A 19,698-nucleotide genomic window follows, 5' to 3' on the forward strand; every position below is an offset into this window, starting at 1 on the left:
TAATGCTGAAAGCCAGCCAGAAAAATCCCAAACTTTAAAACTACAGCAACAGGGGCTGCATATTGTAGGTGCTGGAGGGAGCTGCAACCCTGTAGGAGCCAAGGCCCTAGAAGTCATCCTGCAGTTGCCCTGTGCCTAGAAGGAGCCCCTGGCTGAAGTCCTGCTCTCATGTACCTATTGCCCATGGCAAAGGGCACAGGGTCCCTCTGGGGATCCCCCCTTTACCCCTAGCCTGGGGTCTCCACGTGCTCTGGGGGTTAGTGTCTTTACTTTTCCATTGTCAGCCACAGAGAAACCTTGTGGCTGTTCAGCGATAGGGAAACAAAAGCATAGGAGTGCAGCGAAGCTCTGCCCATCCAGAGACTGCTCTGCACCGCCTCCTGCACTGCCCAGCTACACAAGCCTGTCTCCAGGATTCTGTGTCCTTCTGCATTCCTGGTGGGACCAGCTTCAGCCCTCCAGCACTTTGACTGCAGCCTGGCACCTTTTTGGGGCACCTTGCATCAGGCTCAGGATCAGCTGCAAAGGGATTGGCGCACTGGCAGCCCTGCAAGCCATGCCCAAGGCAGCTCCCCCCCTTGCTCCGAGGGGGATCCTGCCTCGTCACTGCACACTTCTGGGGCTGGCCCCATCCCACGGCTTCTCCTCCCGCCCCCACAGAGGTCGGTCCCCGGGGAAGCAGGGACACCACGTCCCTCTGAAGGCTGTGGGCCATGGTGCATTCAGTCACGAACAGCCGCGCTGTGCTGCCTAAATTGGAGGCGCGGGTGCTGGCAGGCAGCGGTGCCTCCATGCCCCGCTCCAGCGCTTGGCATGGGGTTCAGGGGCATGCCTGGAAGTGGTGGAGCTGCATGCAACCCCCCCAGCTTCTCCTGTTCCCTGGGCACCCAGCAGCAGTGCCTTAACCCAGGAAGGGGGGCTTTAACCCATCTAACCAAAAGGGGGTGGCTGCAAGCCCAGGACCCCATTAAAGCCTTGCCCCAGCACAGGACCCTGCTTTGGGCGCCCCATTCCAGCAGTTATCCCCACAAGCAGCTCCCTGTGCCCCCATGGAATGCTGCTGGCTCCCCACTGCAACTGCTCTGCAGGAGGTACCAGCTGGGGCTGGCTCAGCTCTTGGCACTGGGGCAGCATTTTGCTGCAGCAAGGAGGGAGCGAACCTGACAGACCACCGTGCTGTGCCCACTGCAGGCCCTCCCCCCGTGCCCGCAGCATCACCCCTCATCAGGAGGATGCACTGGGACAGGGATCGATTGGGCTGGGAAGAAGCTGAGCTACACAAATGCACTTTATCGATCCCTCGAACCCACCTGCTGGGAAACAGACCCCCCATTTACAGCCCAGAGCAGCAAAGCACTTCGCTATGTCGCCAGCCGGGACACACGGGAGGGGAGTGGGGGGAGGCTGCCGCAGGCACACGGGGCACTGTCGCAGTGCACCAGGCCTGCCTTCTCTGCCATCACCCTCGGGGGAAGCTGCGGCAGGGAGCTAGCACTTCTAGGTTGTTTCAAGCCACTCGGCTTCCTCTGTGGAGCCGAAGAGGGAATGTCACACGCTAGGATGAAGCCCTGGGGCCCCGGCGACGCTCGGCAGTCCTGCATAGATGAAATATTCCACAAGCTGTCACAGCCGGGCCACGCCTGCCACCTGGTGGAACGGCCCGGGGACTCCAGCAGGGACCCCAAGCCCTGCAGTCCCGGTCCTGAGGCAGAGGCGGGGGGGATTCCCAAGCTAACCCCAAGCCAGGCACCCCTAAAAAAATCAGGCAGGGGCCTGACCGTGCAATAGGGACACAAGTACAGCTGCAGCAGCCTGCAAAGCAGGATCCACCCACTCCAAAAAGCAGCCACAGGGTGCTGGCCTTGACCCCCAGAAGGACTCTGCCCCAAGCACGAGTAGTGAAGCTGCCCTGCTTCATTCTACCCCTTCCTATGCCCACCTGGACAGTAGGAAAGCCCACTGCTGGCTCAGCTTTGTGTGGAAGCTGAGCAAGACCCACAGCCAACAGCATCAGCAAAGGCAGAGCTCAGGGCTGAGACCCACTCTGCTCATCTTGGCTCTTGGGAAGAGGAATGTGAACAAGGCACAGCACAGGCAGAGGAACAGAAAGGCAGCCAACAGGACAGCTGCAGACACCTCTGGTGAACCCTGTCCTCCCCTCACCCAGCTGGCCACAGCCCCCCACAGCATCGAGGTGTGCCAGAAGCCAAGGTGGAGCACACAGACCTTCCCAGAGGTGCCACACGTCACCCCACTCCCTGCCAGCCCCCTGCCCACCACAGGACCAGCACCTAACACCCAGGGGGGCCTGGGCAAGCACAGACTCTCCTGCTCCTACAGCAAGAAGGGCTACAGAGAGATCTGATGCTCCACCAGCCACCGTCCACACTGGAGCTGTGAGAAAGATGCTGAGAACAACGCACAGCACAGGGATGAAAGGAGGGAGGCGAGTGAAGAGCTGCACAGAACAGAGACTCCAGGATGAAGTCTCATCAAGGAAGAAGCAGAATGACAGCAAGGACAAGTAGCACTGGCAACTTAATTCTTCATTCACCCACCGAGAAACAGAAATAGGGTAATTTTTGGATGTATTTCATTTGGAAATGAGCCAAATTGGCAACTAGAATCAAAGTCTTCAAAAAGTCTATACAAAGATGTATCATACAAAATGTACAGGAAAATTCTCAAAAAAACCCAGACAGACAATACAACAAAAGGAGAGCAGAGACAGTTTGAAAGCACAGCCAACAGGTCCTGCTGCTGCTCCAGAGGGCAGGAGCAGCACCTGGACAACAGGCTAAAACACAGAATACATTACACTATATACACGACCATACAAAGATCAGCCATCCCCCTTTGGTCGAAACCAGGAGCTCTCCAGCATGAAGTTGGGTCGGTTCAAACAATCTGCTCATGGAAGTGTTTGTTACATGCTGAGCAGGGAACAACGTCCAAGGGAATGAAATGGTCAACTCTAAACCAAAACCAGGATACAGCCAGGTCACCAAGGCTACCGAGTTTAACAGTCAGTTCTTGCTAACAACGAAGTGCTTTGCAGGCCAGAGGAGTTACTCCATCTCTGTGAAGCGAGCGAACATGGCTTTCCGCACCGCATCTTTGTACGAATCTGCTGTGGAGACACCGTAGGAGCTGCCCTTGGCTCCCAAGCCAGCTCCTCTCATTCGTACTTGGGCCTGCAAGGGAAGAGAGACACACTTCAGCTCTGCAGCGAGTGGCCAGACCACCATGATGGCACAATCAGAAATCCCATCAATCCAGCCAGTTTCCCAAGCTTCCCTGGGGATCCCTACAGCCATAAATACCACCACAGACAGCAAGAGGCTGGAGTATACCTAACACCACACCCTCACTGGCTTCACTCTACTCTGACCCCACTTTGACTGCACAGCACAACCTGGAGCACAGGCAAAGCCAGGAAACGCAGTGACTGGAGGGAGGGCAGCCACCCCTAAGGGACTGGGGCCACAGCACCTCAGCAGTCAAGTACCAAAGGGAGGAAGGCATGGCCCTGCCTCTGCTTCAGCATCCGATGGGACAAACATGAGCAGGAGCCAACATAAACAGAGGCAGCTTTGCTGTGGCTGGCAGTTTATTCCTTCAGAGCTCTTCAGCAGCAAGTGCTTGTGGTTAAAAACAAAAAAAACAAAGGCACCAAATCTCCTCAAGGAGACAACTCCTCTTCACTTACCTCAATGGGTGCTGTGATGCCCTGGCATTTTCTTCCCAAGCCTGAACCTTCCCTCCAGCCCATGGCCTGCAGCATCTTGTTCCCTATATTACTGTTGTCAAGGCCATCTTTGGTGGGCTGCTCGTAATTGCTGTGGGAAGAAGAGTTGAGTTAACAAGTTACCCACACTGCTCACGGTGCATCGAGGCAGCTGCTGAGGAGCTTTCGGATACGTACACTGTGCCTGCATCGTAGACCTTCTTGCGCTTGGGCTCCGGGGGCTCAGGGATGCCGTACTTTTCCCGCCTCTCAGCTGCTCTGTCTCTGTATTTCATCTGCACAAAGCAACTACAGTTAGCATGGGTTTCAAGACACTTTTGTTCATCTTTGAGCTATGGGAGTCAGATAAACGCTGTAGACTGCAGCCTACTAATACTAACACCACCAAGAGCAGAGCCGCAGACCCAAGTCCCTGGAGCATCATCTGAACCAGCACTGGGGCAGGAAGAGACTCGCAGGTTTCTAGTGGCAGCCCTGAGCTAAAGATGGAATGAGCCTTCCCTGTTAAGCCATAGCTGTGGGATATGGGACACTTCCCTCCATGTAACACGGCAGCTCTGAACCTTGACTGGAAAAGCGGTTGGCTTACAAGGATTATCTCAAGTGACGTGCGTCGGGATAAGGAGAGCTCAACAGATCACCTGTGCAGGTTTTCCATTAGCTACTCATCTGCTCAATCTCAACACTGACCTCTCTCTCACGCAGCTCCAAGGCTTCAAGTTCCTGCTCAGAAAGCTTTGATCTCCTATAGATATCCATGTTTTGCTGAAACAAGGAGAGAGATTCCCTTTAACATGAAATGCACAACAGCTCTTCTTAAGTAGCTGACTTTTGGGAGAGCAACAATTCACTTGCAGATTTTCACTTTAAGAGAAATAGTTTTCCATACAGCAACATGCCTCGTGGCTTTGCTTTACGCATTGAATTATGACAACCAAGTATTTTCCTCACCACACAGTGTAACTACCTTGTGCAAGTCAGACAGCTGTTGGTGTCGAATAAGAGCATCTTTGTTTGGGAACTGCCTTCTACACAGCAGACAAGCCATCTTCTTCCAGTCAGTCAGCTTCTCCTCCTCATTCTCCATTCTTTCCAGTAAGTCCTCATCGTTATCGCTGTCACCACTGTAGGCAGCCACAAGGCCGCGCTGAAAAGGCAAGACAGCATGAAGGGGACTGCAACAGTGCCACCACAGTTCAGACAGCACAAAGAGGGAACACAGGCTGCAGATGTGTGTCACAGGAGGAACAGCATGCTCCCACTACTAAGGATGAAATCACAGAATACTTGAGGGTGGATGGGACCACAGCAGGTCATCCAGTCCAATCTCCCTGCTTAAACAGGGTCCCCCACTAGCACATACTGCTCAGGACTGTGTCATGATGACCTCTGAGTATCTCCAGGGAAGGAGACTCCACAGCCTCTCTAGGAAACCTTTCCAGTGCTCAGTCACCCTCACAGTACCACTTCTTTTACTCATGTTCCCCAGGGTCAGGGATTCCTAACGGCTGGCCTTGGCAGTGAAGACTAAAACAAAGGAGTTCAGTATTTCAGCCTTCTCTGCCACCTCTGTTGCAAGGGTCCTTGTTCTATTAAGTACTGGGCCCACACTTCAACAGCACTGCAACTCAAAAGAAATACATACCACAGTGGCTGCAAGACAGCTCCCACTAGCCAAACAGTACTTTTAAGTACAGCCTATGTAGAAACCTCAAAACCCAAACTGAGCTTGAGGCTAGAAAGAATCACAGCTGTCCTCTGTGTATCTGAGTCACCCAGCCTACTGCACTTGTACCACACCACTGCAACCACCAGCACCACTTTTTACAGGTAATACCATGGGAATCCAAGTTGGAAAGCAAGTATTGGCTGGAGCTCCTCTACCATACTCACCTTTAGTGGATTTTCATCATCCCCGTTTTTCAACACCTCTGGCAGGATCTGCTGTCGCTCAGACAGAGCTCCCTGGATGAGACAAGAATGCCGTGAGCAGGGAGCTCTGTCACACGACCCCCCACCTCACACCACTGCCAGCACCTTCACCTTTTTCTCAAAGAGGGCAAAGCCTGCATCTGCAGCTGCTGACTCCTTCCGCTCCTCCTCCCTGGTACTCAGTGGCTGGAAGCTATTCTTGAAGTTCTCTTTCTGCTTGTTCAAACTCTTTGCCCAGCGCTCCATGTCTTTAGCAATCTGAAATGCAGAGTGGTTTGCTCACACAGCTCCTCTCAAAGCTATCAATCTCTTATGACATGTACTCAATCTCACATGCAGCTTCAGAACAAGTCAACCCACTACCTTTTATTTTTAAACCACGGGACACTGGATGTAGTGCAGCTGTTTCCCTGTATATGGTGTTCAAAGATAACGCAGCTTGCTGCTTTTACTGTACAAACCCTTCTTATCAAGCTAATCCTCTAAGTGACGGCTCAGTTATACTCCCACTGATCCTGGCAGGATTCCATAAGCACTCCTCCTATGCAGAGCTTATTTCTGCACTGCAGCCTTGCCAACTCCACCTCTCCTCAGCCCCCCACAATGCCTGCAAACTGAACGCATGCACCCCCACTGAATAACCTAGGATTTCCTTTGTCATGAAAAAGGAGAAATACTATCCCATTCCACAGAGAAGACTTTATCCCAGTTATGATCCCATTCTGTTACCTGTTGGGCTGTTTTACTTTTAGGCTTCTCTTTCTTCTCTTTCACTTCTTTGGTGGTGGTTGTGGTAGCCGTCTGTTGGTACGTGACGCCTTCTGCTGCAGGCATGTAGGTCTCCTTTTCGCCATCCCAGTACAGGTACTGCTGGGTTAAGGCATTGTAGTAATACTGCCAGAGGGAAGGATAGGCAGACAGTTAAACACCTCACAGGAGCTCAGTGTCCACGGGAGAACCCAAGCAAGCTGATTCACACTACTGCACCACACGGGAAGGCGTTTTGTAGAGTCCAAACAAGTTTTGCAGACTCCACAGAGGAGTCAAAAGGCAGAAAGTGGCTGAAGCCTCTGTCCCCACACACAGGCAGTTCTGCCCAACAGCACTATGGAGCATCTTTTGCTTCTCCCAAGAGACGACCCACCAGAGCCCAGAGCTGGGTGCACTTTGCTGGGCACTCCGCAACGAAATAGCTCAGTTACAGTGGCTGTGACAAGTGCTAATCCTATATGGGCCAAACGTGGAGGAAAATTAAGGAAAAGGAGAGAAAAATGCAGGGCTATACCAGAGGGAAATCAAGTCCCAGCCCTACACACAGCGCTGAGTTATCTGCAACATTTGGTATGTCGTGCACTTCAAATGTCACTCGTATGATGAGAGATAAGGAACTAATGGACCTTAACAGTTAAGACATGTGGGAAGAACTTGTGTTTACCTGGGAATTAGGATCATAGTAGAGCCCTGTTATAGGATCATAATAATATCCTGAAGATTCATCATATTGGTAGGTGGAAGTATCAGGGACAGCTGTAAAAAAATTAAAGTGTGGGACATGGTCGTTCCAGACGAATTCAGACAGGTATCTTTCTACATTTCAGGTAAAATTCGGAGATTATAGCAGCCACGACGGCAGACACGTCTGTAAAGGGCTCTTAATCGCCCGTGCAGCCAACACTCTCCAGGAGCAGCTTCACCATGACACGGTCATGGAGCACTTGGCCAAAGCCGAGTCTCTCTTGCTACAGTGACAGAAACCTGTCCCCAAGAGCAGCTCCCGAGCACTTACCGTACTTGGTTCCAGGCACCACGCCAGTCGGAGGAGCCGCCTGTGCCTGAGTGCTAGTGGTAGGTGGTGCTGATTGTGTCTGAAAAAAACCCAAACCACAAACCTCAATTAGAAAATCTGTCACCAAGAAAACAAGGACAGCGAGCCAAGGCGTGAGCAGCGCACCCCACGCGTACGACAGCTAACTCCTCCTCACCAGCACGCTTGGCACTCACCTTTAGCAAGGAACAAAACCAGCAGAGAGAAGAAACGGCAGGTGACTTATGAGCACAAGCACTGTGACTAACCCATGGACACTCAGAAGCTTTGCCGTACCACCCACTTTAAAAAGCAAAGGCTACAACTAAGCCACATATCCCAGGCTTTGAAAGCAAGGGCTCATCAGCGCTGTAATTACCGGAGAGTCAGGTGAGTTTGTCTGCTGATTATACAGCTGAGGACTCTGGGACACAACTGCTGCTGTGGTGGTAGTGACCGGAGCTCCTGCCAAAAGAGAGCAGCAATGCATAAGCCAACTAATTTGTAAAACAGTTCTGCATCCTAGAGCTAAAATTACTTTGTTTATAGTTTCAGCTACTAGTTCCAGCTCCAGCAGTCAAACAAGGCAATAAACGTTCAACAGGAGATATATACACAGTGGGTATCTTCTACCCAGACAAGGAGTAGTTTCCTTTTCAGGAGGCAATATTCTGCTCCCAAAATCAGCAATTCCTGGCCTCTACAGCTGTTAGTGCTGAACATTTGCTAGAGCTGCTTACACAGCTCTCATAAGTTCAAGGCCTTTGTCAATAGTCTGAAACTGAGGCTTCTCTCTAATCTTGCACAAGAGGTTCCACTTCAACAAATGTGTTACAGTTCTCTACTAATTCAGACATCCTGAGAGCAAAATGAACCAAGTCTTCTTTTACACAGCAAAATAACATAAAAGGCTGAGGCAAAATACTATCACTACTGCAAAATTATCATTACAAACAACTGCTTCTCAGATGCAGGAAGCACTACCTGATATGGTAGCTGTGTCTGTGTCCAACACTCCTCCTTGATTTTGGTAGTACTGTTGATAATCCTGGGAATACTGCAAAGGGAAATGAACGACAACACAAGGTGAATAATTTGCATACCCAAATTTATGACAACTGGTTAGAGCACGATCTCTCCTACTAACCTGAGCATACTGTGAGTATCCATCCTGTCCTGACTGGAGGTAGCTGTAGTCAAGGGTGCTGCCCTCTCCAGTCTGTGGCTGAAATTCAAGAGGGTAATTTTTGTCAGGGAGAGCTCAACTACCTTATTAAAGAATTTCATGCATCCCACTGCCTAGGCTCCAAACTGATTGTGGAGTGGACGTGTCATAGCTGGATCTACGATTAAACAGTTCAATCAAGCAAGGGGCCAGCAGGGCAATTACACGGGCTGCATTTTAATTTTCAGGAAAGCAAGACTATGAGGAACAGTCTCCAAATCATACCTGAGTGGATGACCACTGAGCTGCAGCAATGGCTGTGCTTGCCACAGAGAAGGCGCTGACTCTGTTACCATCTGGAAGAAGCAGGTCTCTGCAATCACAAAAATCAGGCACCTGAGTAAGTACTGCTTTTTTCTCAAGTGTCTCCCATGCAAGGAGGTGGAGTCTGCCCCTCACACATGGATTTCTTGGCAGTTACAGAACATTTGTGATGTAATGAACGAGCCAAAACACTGCTTGGCAAGTAAAGGAACTTCAGGTTCATTGTTGAAGAGCCAGTAACAAGTCAGGAGGTCTCCAAGGAAACAAATGTGCTGTGCACACAAGCAGTTACGGTGTTATCTTCAGAGGACTGGAAACAGGGGTGTGGGGAACACTGCTTTCACTCTTCTCATACACAGTGAGGAGCAGGATGCATGCAACATGAGTGACTTAAGGGAAGCAAAACTTTGGAGTTAGAATCAGCTTAGTACAAGTCTGGGTGACACGAAGAAACCATCCAATATAAAGGGAAGGGGTGGGTGTGTAAATAAAAAAAAAGCAAAAACCAAAAGTGCAATTGACTGCTATCACAACTCACTTTCTGGCACTCTTTGCAAAGTCAACACCAATTGTTTTGCCATCAATTTTTAACGGTGGCTGAAGACTTTGTAAAATCTGTAGCAGTTGAGAAGCATCCTACAACAAAAAATACTCATTATTATGAAAGGCAGTTTACTGAGGGGGATTCAGAAGTTCCCCAAATTCCACCTTTTCATGTACAGCCACTGAAAAGAGCTAGAGATGTAAAAACACCTCCATCTCCTCATATTACACGCATGCAGAAGAGTACAGTGAGACCTATAACAGCCCATGTGAAAATACTGAGCATTTCCCTGGGTCACTACATATTAAATATGTTCCAAAAATCTTAGCTTTATCAAGATCCAAATTACTCCAAACAGGATATCAGCAAAAACTGAGATCACGCACCTGGGTTAATCTAACCACCTGCTTTCTGCTGACTAAAGCAGGTCCAAACAAATCACACTGCTGCTCGAGTCTGGTGTACAGACTCATGGAACCATTTAGGCTGGAAAGGATCTTGAAAACCATCGAGTCCAACTGTTAACCCAGCATTGCCAAGTCCACCACTACACCACATCCCTCAGTGTCACATCTACCTCCAGGAACAGAAATTCACTGCCCTTCAGGGACCCCATGCCAGCATAAGACCTCCCTGAACCTTAGGAGGCTTTTATTGTACCTCACTACCATCTCCTGTATTTCAATTTATGGCTGTTGCCTATTGTCCCATCCTTATGTATCCTTGAGAATATTTTTCTCTTGTCCCTGCACCCTCCCACTGGATGCTGCTGAGAAGAGCAACATCTGCCTCCTCCTCTCTTTTCAAGGTGGAAGAAGCCTAATTCCATGCACCTGCTCCCACACCGTATGCCCCAGATCTTACAATCTGTCAACAAAGTACAACCCCACACCATTATTTTTGCAATCCAAGCACAAAGCTAAGCTGCAATCCAGAACAGCACTCTGCTACAAAAATAGCTTTTCAATGTGCTTCCAACATCCCACCACGTTCTTTCAAACTGCAGCTACCTATCATCAGCTTTAACACACTGTATCCACACCAACATTCCTTGAAGGGGGCCAGTCCTTCAGACAGCTCAGGGCTCTAAGTGCTGCAGTGAGAGAAGGAGGTTAACCAGCTGTTTCTCTCCAGAACACCAGTAAGGTCCTCACCATGGCAGAAGACAGCTGCACAAATGCAAAGCCTCTGTTCTGCTGAGTCTGCTTGTCTTTGATAAGACGAATATTATTGACTGCCAGAGATGCATACGGAGACAAGGCAGTCATGATGGATTCCACTACTGTGTGAGGAGCAATGTTTCGGAGAATGATGGCTGAGGAGAAAAAGTACGACATTAGCAGTGCACACCATGGCTTTGCAGAGTGTTTCAAGTCCTTCAGCTGGGAGGCTGAGGTACGGGAAGGATTTTTAGTACCCATGTTTACATTTCACATTCTAGAATAAGTCAAAGATCACTTACTATCACAGTAATAATCCACAGACTGAACGGCTTCTGCTGCTCCAGGTGGTACCTCCTGTTCTGAATCTTTGTAAGAAGAGAAAGTATTTCAGTCAGGACATGGCTCGTTCACTTAAAGCTCAGTATTTCGTAAGTCAGTCTAGAACCTATACAGAACTCTGCTGCCTACATAGACCAGAAAGCTTCCCACAAAACCAAACGTAAGAGAGATCATGGTAACGTACCGAATTTGTCCGCTCCACAGCGGAAGCATTTTAGCCTCCTTCTGAAGTTGTAAAGGCAGCACTGTGACAAACAAAAGAAGCCTGGTAAGAACTTGGATAATTTTAATAACGCTGCATTTGCTGTATACAAAAAAACCCCAGACATTCACACAAAGTAACACAACAAAGCCAAACCCACCAGAATAATCCAGAACATTGAAAGCCACCCTTATTTGCACCACAGCTGCTTTTCAGAACATCCCAGCTACTTTCTCCCTAGTCATCCCAAGTTAGTTAACTGTGTGGTCTTAAGCTTACAATCCCAGGCACAGTGACTACTACAAGAAGCACAATGCTAAAAGGGAGCACATGCTGGAGAATAATTTAACTTTATGAGGAACAAGAGCAGGTTTGATTCAGGTGTCACTTTCTTTCAACGACTGAGCAAGTGGAGAGCTCTAGAGCCAAGACAAACTCTCCCATAAAAACACGTGTTGTACCTTGTTGCAGAGCCAGTCCTCAAATTTAGGCCTTGGGTTGCTGTAGTGCATTGCAATCTGCTTCCCCTGAATCACCAGCTTTTTCTGCAAAAAAAATGGTTTCAATTATTCCTGTATCAAGACACACATGTCCATTTTCCCATGGCAGAGCACCCTTCGGAGGAATCAGTGCTCCTGAATTAAATGGACAACATATGGGGAGGATGTGGAGGACAACCACCGCCACCTACACCCTGCCCATCCAATCCTGCAGAGAGGAGGACGAGGGCAGTAAGAGAATGGGATGTGGAGCAAAGATAAACGGAATCAGGGAGTGTTGAAAAAGCTGGCAAACACTAAACGCTGACATGGAACCAGAAAGTGTCTCGAAGGAGACAGAGTCCTAATCTGCTGCGTTCAGATTAACACATTTTTAGGAGTCTCTTTGCCCCCACATTTCTATTCACTTCTGGTATAGCACTGAGCAACTTTTTAAACATGTCCTTAGGTGACTGCTTCACTTCATCCCCTACTCCAAACACCCCACACTTTTTAACCGCATTTGAATTTACTTTTCCAAGCACACTTCAGAAGTGTCCCCTTGAAAATACAGTAATTCCTCCCAAAGGGACCCTGCTTAGACTTCTTGAAGGCTGGATTACAAGTGCCATCAACGGAAACGTAACTCAAGAGTGGTTTCATTTGACTATTGCATCAGTTCAATTGGAAGCCTGCACAAGAGGTTTGTGTTCTTCATTCAGGCAGGAGCTCTCCAAAATGAGTAACTAGACTGCACGTGAAGCTTCTCCAGGGGTAGGAAAAGTTCATAATGCTTTCAGCACGTCCTCTGACTTCAGAGGAGTTAGGAATTTACAGCTATTAAGAAGCCTTGACTCTTAGCCTCACGCTTTGCCAAGCGTGGGTATGCAGAATGACCTTTCAAAATATGGCTATCAACATATTTTGGTCAAACAGGTGGAAGCACATCTGAGGAAGTGCGTATTAGAGGCCACACCCCAGACACTGCAATGGCAGAACCATTTTTATGGCAGGTTGGCTTTCTGCAGAGGTACCACAGTGTCAGGACCAGTGGCTTTTCCGGTAACAGGGTCTGACACAGATCTAGCACGTAGCATGAACAAGGCTCTCACATTCTGCACAACTAAATAGGGCAAAGCCATTGCTCCTACCGGCAGGAGGGAGGGTTGGAGGGCCCAGCACTCACTGGATGTGCACACATAGAAACAAGGCTGCTGGCATAGCTGCAATACATCATTCTGTCATCTAACAGTCAGCAACCCGGCTGCTGGGGACAGGCTATGTTTTCCCTACTACTAAGGTGGCTGGTTAATGGAGTGAATTTGAATATACTTCAATAATATGCATCAATACAGCTTTGTATATATTAAAACAATCAATTTCTGAAAATATGCTCAGCATTCGTTTCTTGATATTAGTCTTTCCCCTGCAGCCACCTGCCCTAACTGAGCAGCATGTCAGGAAAACAGAATTTGAAAGCTGCTCTCTGGCTGGGGAAATCACCCAGAGCGTGGGACATACCAAACACTATTCCAGCACAAGGTGTATGACAAATTTCATCTGCTGGAACTGCCATGAATCCTATTTACAGTGCCATTTCTTTATTGTAACATGAAGAGAGCAGAAAAACAGCAATTATGCTGTCATGGGACCACTGCATCAAATATTCAGGTGCAAGAAAAGTCAGTGATTTGATGCATTTGCTCACTTTGAGAGTATTTTTAAGTTCTGTTGTTAAAATAGGTTATGAATACTCAAAAAAGTAGTGAAAGCAAGTGAAATTGTTTGCAGTGCTACAGGAAAATCTCATGGGAAAACAAACCAGAGGATTCTTACTGCATTTTGGCTCCTTATCAAGGCATAGTAACAAAAAAGCCAAAATACAGAGCCTAACAGATGTGAGAACTCACTCTCTGCCTAATTTATTTGCAATGAACATGCTTTTTCCTCTAGAAGAGCCAGTTCCCCCCCTTAAACCAGGGTAACAGATTAGTGCCAAGAACTGACACTTCTCTTTCAGAGTTAATACCAATGTATCACAGAGATGTGGTGTTTTCTCTGACAACAGAGAATGAAACGTTAAGTGGAAATAAGCTAGGATTCTCTAACAACTACTAACCGAATCTTCGTGAGCCAATTAAATGGAAACCAAGTCATTTAAAACAATGGCACCTTTTACTAAAGTAGAACTTTTTCTCCTAGTTTTACCTTGTATGTTACAAATTTTAATATATACAAAGCTTTTATTCTTTTAAATCACTGTTATGGAACAAACCACTCCTTCCACCTCTATTTTTTCTTTTTTTTTTTTTCTTTGTTAAACTGTACAGACTTGTTCCATTTTCAGGAATATCTAGACTTGGTGAGTGAAGCAACCTGATTGGCTTCCATCCAGCTGGTAGCATCTTGAAAGTGATAAAACTCCACGAAGGCGAAACCACGGCTTACACCTAGAGACAGCATTCAGATATAGACGGGATACTTGTGTTAGTCAGTTCCTTTAAAACAGGCGAATCTCTCTCCAACTGCTTCATTACTTCATGACAAAGCAGCTTTACAAATGCGACGTCAACTGCTGGGATCTGCTCGTTATTTTGCCATGGCAAGGAACCAAGCTGCCTTAACTGGCTACATTTCACTCGATTTGAATCCATGTTTAAGGGTAACCATGCAACAGACTACATACTATTAAATGGGTTTATACTATTATTACTTACCAACACCTGTTAACAAAACCCCCTGTAGACAGACTTCTTTTAACATGTTGACCAGCTATCTAAGTCTTCCAAAAAGCCACATTCCTTAGCCATGGCAAACCTTTCAGGTTTTTTGGGTTTTTTTATTGCATGTGCTTGCAGTTTGGGGACAATTCTGGATACTCTTTTGGGCTGGGGAAGAGGAAGGCGATGTCAAAAACTGGATTAAGAGCTCTCACCTGTCTTTCTTTTCATCAGCCTCACGTCTGCAGGCTGAGGACCTTCAAAGGACTCAATAAGCTCGCGAATCTGCAGGAGATTTTGATCCAACAGTTAAAATTTTCATAACTTGGTGGGAAATAACAGAGGTCACAGAAGTAACCTACCTTGCAGTACCATGCAAGAGATACACAAAACAGTGTTTTCAACACTATCTCAGGGACAAAGAAAATGTTTACTGAGAACCCAACAGGCGAATGATGAGCATCCAAGTCCACATAATCTTTTGCTACACGCTAAACTAACTGTAATCCTCACTCAGGACAGTGCATCATCCAGAATCTGAATCCCTATGGTTTTGTGTTCTGAGATTATCTGGACAGTATTTGGCAAAGACTGTGCATGACCCCAAGTTTTTAAAAAGAACTCTGCTGGTATCCCTCGCCCTGCATGTCTAAATACCCTTCACTCCTAGCAATGAAAAACAAGAAGCCTGCACTGCAAGGCTCCATGATGAATGTATACCTAAGCCTCATGCTAAGAATCTCATCCTCTCACAGATCTCCATCGGTTTCTCAGGATAAAGTAGATTTGTGAAGAACATGTCATCAAAGAAAAAGCTGAAGAGACATCAGTTCTTGAGCTGTTACAAAGCTGCTTAGGCTGCAGCACAGGCAACATAAGTCACTGTGCAGAGGGGCATGGAGGAAAAATAAACACTAACCAATTTTTTAATTCTAGAGCAGAAAACAAAAGGTTTTTCAGCAGCTTTCATAGAATTCAAACTACATTACATGCAACAGGGCTGCTCAGCAGAATCACAATTTATCTAAAGCTGTCCATTTATATGATGACTGGGAATAATATCAGCAATGAAAGTAGATTTATCTTATAAAAAATGTATTAAAAAAAGTAAATGGTGTACACAACCAGAAGTACTGTTAACTTAAGAATTCAACTGTAATTTCCAAAATGCATTATCTACATGCTGCATCCAGAATTAAACATTCATATAAATTATGTTACAGTAATTGCACAACTGTAGAGCTACAATATCACCACCTCAGAAACAAGAACTGTTCTAAAGTGTTCTAAGCGATGTCTGACTGGGCTGTTTCATTTGTATGCAGGAACCTATACTTGATTTCAAACACTCATGAAAATATTAGAGCAATATATTGTGATTAGGAACCCTCAATATCAGGAGGGTAACAAATGACCAAAAGAAAAAAAAAAAAAGGAAAAACTACCCATTGTAGGAAATGGTGCAAAAGTATTCTCTGTGCTAGCAATTAATGCATAAACACATCGGCGGCAGAGGCAGAGTCTGACCGAAAACAAACTGGGACAGCTCAGCTTTTACCCCTCAAGTAACAGTTGTGGGCTTATAGCTTGGTAACCAAAATAACCCAGCAAGAAAAAAACCCTAAAAAATTATCATAAAGAAAAAAAACTTTAACGCTTCAACATCTTTTTATTAAAGAAATTAGACAAGCAAGTACCAAGCTCGTCAGTACTTGCTCTGTCAGCTCGGCAGCAGCCATTTTGACTCCCACAGCTGTGCCCACACAAAGCAGCTTTGTGCAGGGCTGTGCTCGGCTAAGGAGCTCGGTGACTGTGTGTGACCCCATCGGTCACAAGTTCTGGCCTCGATAAAGACCAGAAAAACTGGTGAGTGCCACCTCATTGTCTCTGTCCCCCTCCCCTCCCCCAGCAACGGGGGAGAAGCAGCAAAAAAAAATCTGCCTCCTCCCCCCCATACAGAAAAGCAGGAAAGAGCAGGTAGTTTAAAATCCACTCTTAGGGAAAGCATCCAAACACGCGTGAAAAAACGAATATTCATGGGCTGTTCCGTTTGAAAAGGACTGGTTAACATTGAACTGACCTCTGTTACTTAACACTGAGAGTTTAAATGCTTTCAGGACTCAAAATGGCAGCGCGACGGTGCTGGAGACGGGCCACCATGATGCAGCGCTCAACAAAATGGCAGCAGCCGCTCCGGCACAGCCCTGCCCGGGGGCAAGGCAGGCACAGCCCTGCCCGGCTACTCACATCGTTCTCTGTAACCGTGATGGGGAGCCCACGCAACATGATGGTCTTGCTTTCTTTTTCATCGTTAATATCGTTCCTGTAGTCGTGCTCTCCGTAGTCCCCATCGGAATGGTATCCGTCCTCTGATTTGTCGCTGTTCCTGCGCTCCCGCTCCCTCTGGAAGCCAGCGCCCAGGATTAGCCACCGCGATTCCCTGCAGCGCGTCCCCACAGTGCCACACGAACGGACGGCGGCACGGACACCGGCCGCTGCCCGGGGCTGGGCCCCACGGCTTCGGGCAGCGCTCCCGGTGCCCTCCACCCCGCAGAGCCCGGAGTGCCTGCCCCGGCCCCCGACCCCGCTCGCCCGCCCCGCTCACCTCGGGGCTATCGTAATCGCGGCTGTCGTAGTCTCTATCATAGTCTCGGCTATCGCGACTGTCGTAGTCTCGACAATCCCGACTATCGTAGTCCCGGCAATCGTAGTCTCGGCTGTCCCGGCTGTCGTAGTCGCGGCAATCTCGGCTATCGTAGTCTCGGCAATCGCGGCTGTCGCGACTGTCGTAGTCCCGGCAGACCCGGCTGTCTCGACTATCGTAGTCCCGACTGTCGTAGTCACGGCAGTCTCGGCTATCACGGCTGTCGTAGTCTCGGCTGTCGTAGTCTCGACTATCGTAGTCGCGATAGTCATCATAGCGGTCACCACGGCGCTCCTCACTGGACCGCTTGTAGTCATCTCTCCGCCGGCTGCGGGACTCCCGCTCGTCGCGGTCCTCCCTCTCCACGATGGAGCCATAGCGGCCGCTCCGCTCCGTCCTGCTCACCCTGCGGGGCACAGCGGGCCGAGCTCAGAGAGTGAAGCGCCCGCCGCAACCCCCACCACTGCCCGCCTCCTCCCGTCTCCCCTCGCCCTCCCGCCACCGCTCACCGCTTGTCCGAGCCCATGCCGCTGCCCAGGATCCGCAGGCACCCGGCACAACACTGTCCGGCACCACACGCCGAGCACACCCGCGCAGCCCCTCTCACTGCCTCGCCACAAAATGGCGCCGAGGGGACCGCCCGTCTTCTACCCAGCGGCCACCTCGCGCGCCGACTGGAAGCTTCCAAGCGGGGCGCAGGCGCAGCGGCAGCGCGCCGCAGGGCACGCCGGGAGATGTAGTTCGGGGGCGCGGGGGCCCGCTGCCGCTGTTAACGTGCGGTCCTGCCTCCCTCACTTATGGGACCGGGATGCTCAGACCCCCGTCCAGCTTGACCCTGGACACTGCCAGGGATGGGGCAGCCGCAACTGCTCTGTGAAACGTGTGCCAGTGCCTCGCCACAGGGCATTTCTTCCTTATGTCCAATCTAAAACTGGTGTCAGTTTAAAGCCATTATCCTTTGTCCTATCGCTACGTGCCTCATCCAAAGTCCCTCTCCGCCGACTTGGAGCCCCTTTAGGGACCGGAAGGGGCTCTAAGCTTCCCATGGAGTCTTATCTTCTCCAGACTGAGCAACCCCAGCTCCTCCAGCCTGTCAATAGCTAAATAGCTGTGGTGGCCTGCCATCCTTTTGGGGAGCACCTGCCTCAGTAAAACTGAATTGCTTCTGCCCCCAGGGAAGGACGTGGGGCTGTACCCCGACCTGCACTGCTTGGGCTCACGTGGCCAAGCCCATGAGCTACAAAACCACCAAGACTTTGGCCCCAGCAACATTGTCCTCTCTGTGTTGCCAGCACAAAGGGCAACTCTGCCCCCTTCCCATGGCACCAGCATCAGTCTCCACTCCTGCACAACTACTCCTGCCCGGACCCACACTCCTCGGTGCCGGCAGGAGCAGGCAGACGTTGCTGAGAACCCTTCAAACCACGTTCAAATGCCAGGGATGCAGTCAGGACCTCCTCCCTGCCTGACCTTCAGCCCTGAGTGCTTGCTTGGGACCCAAGAAAAGACATTTAACACACAAACCAGTGCCATCTTTAACACTTTCAAATCAGTTTTCTTAGTTTCAGAGAGTGGCGGAGTGGGGCTGGCTGGAGGGCAGGGTGGTGTCAGGGTCACACCTCATCCAGGGACTGCTGGGCAGAGCAGGCAGTAGCAGAAGGCAGTACAGTCAGAACAGGCAGCACAGGTAGCACAAGCAGTGCAGGCAGACAGGCAGACAGGCAGTACAGTCGGTCCAGGGAGTTACAGGCAGCACAGGCAGTACAGTCGGTACAGGGAGTTACAGGCACACAGGCAGCACAGGCAGCACAGGCAGTACAGGCAGACAGGCAGCGCAGGCAGTACAGTCTGTACAGGCAGTGCAGGCAGTGCAGTCTGTACAGGCAGTACAGGCACACAGGCAGTACAGGCAGACAGGCAGCACAGGCAGTACAGGCAGTACAGACTGTACAGGCAGTACAGGCAGTACAGACAGTACAGGCAGTACAGACAGTACAGGCAGTACAGGCACACAGGCAGTACAGGCAGTACAGTCAGTACAGGCAGCGCAGGCAGTGCAGGCAGTACAGGCACACAGGCAGCGCAGGCAGTACAGGCACACAGGCAGTGCAGGCAGTACAGTCAGTACAGGCACACAGGCAGTACAGGCAGTACAGGCACACAGGCAGCACAGGCAGTACAGGCAGTACAGACTGTACAGGCAGTGCAGGCAGTACAGGCAGTACAGGCAGTACAGGCAGTACGGATTGTACAGGCAGTACAGGCACACAGGCAGCACAGGCAGCACAGGCAGTACAGGCAGTACAGACTGTACAGGCAGTGCAGGCAGTACAGGCAGTACAGGCACACAGGCAGTGCAGTCAGTACAGGCAGTACAGGCACACAGGCAGTGCAGGCAGTACAGGCAGTACAGACTGTACAGGCAGTGCAGGCAGTACAGGCAGTACAGGCACACAGGCAGTGCAGGCAGTACAGGCAGTACAGGCAGTACAGGCACACAGGCAGTGCAGGCAGTACAGGCACACAGGCAGTACAGACTGTACAGGCAGCACAGGCAGTACAGGCAGTACAGGCACACAGGCAGTACAGGCAGTACAGTCAGTACAGGCACACAGGCAGTACAGGCAGTACAGG

General features: G+C 49.5%; 1 protein-coding gene across 1 annotated transcript; it reads right to left on the bottom strand.

The window, feature by feature from the left end:
* Positions 1–2,571: 2,571 nt before the first annotated feature.
* Positions 2,572–17,710, bottom strand: RBM5 (RNA binding motif protein 5). Its single transcript, XM_048315282.1, has 24 exons — positions 17,574–17,710; positions 17,026–17,470; positions 16,668–16,823; positions 14,636–14,705; positions 14,077–14,150; positions 11,683–11,766; positions 11,204–11,264; positions 10,980–11,045; positions 10,672–10,832; positions 9,512–9,609; positions 8,935–9,022; positions 8,632–8,709; positions 8,469–8,541; positions 7,864–7,949; positions 7,467–7,545; positions 7,116–7,207; positions 6,410–6,574; positions 5,792–5,938; positions 5,642–5,713; positions 4,716–4,895; positions 4,439–4,513; positions 3,926–4,023; positions 3,710–3,839; positions 2,572–3,194 (listed from the first exon to the last, which is right to left on the bottom strand). Exons 1-24 carry the CDS (start codon positions 17,588–17,590, stop codon positions 3,069–3,071), a joined length of 2,721 nt encoding a protein of 906 aa, XP_048171239.1. The 5' UTR covers positions 17,591–17,710; the 3' UTR covers positions 2,572–3,068.
* Between the last annotated feature and the right edge of the window lie 1,988 nt (positions 17,711–19,698).

This window comes from Corvus hawaiiensis, chromosome 11 (assembly GCF_020740725.1).
Source record: "Corvus hawaiiensis isolate bCorHaw1 chromosome 11, bCorHaw1.pri.cur, whole genome shotgun sequence".
NCBI classification, from domain to species: Eukaryota; Metazoa; Chordata; class Aves; order Passeriformes; family Corvidae; genus Corvus; species Corvus hawaiiensis.

Excerpts from the sequence above, each read along its gene's own strand:
- RBM5 (XM_048315282.1), bottom strand. Across the intron at positions 11,767-14,076 it reads GCTGGATGGAAGCCAATCAG|AAAAAGCTGGTGATTCAGGG; the intron begins GTTGCTTCACTC and ends TTTTTTTTGCAG. Across the intron at positions 4,896-5,641 it reads ATGATGAAAATCCACTAAAG|CGCGGCCTTGTGGCTGCCTA; the intron begins GTGAGTATGGTA and ends TTGCCTTTTCAG.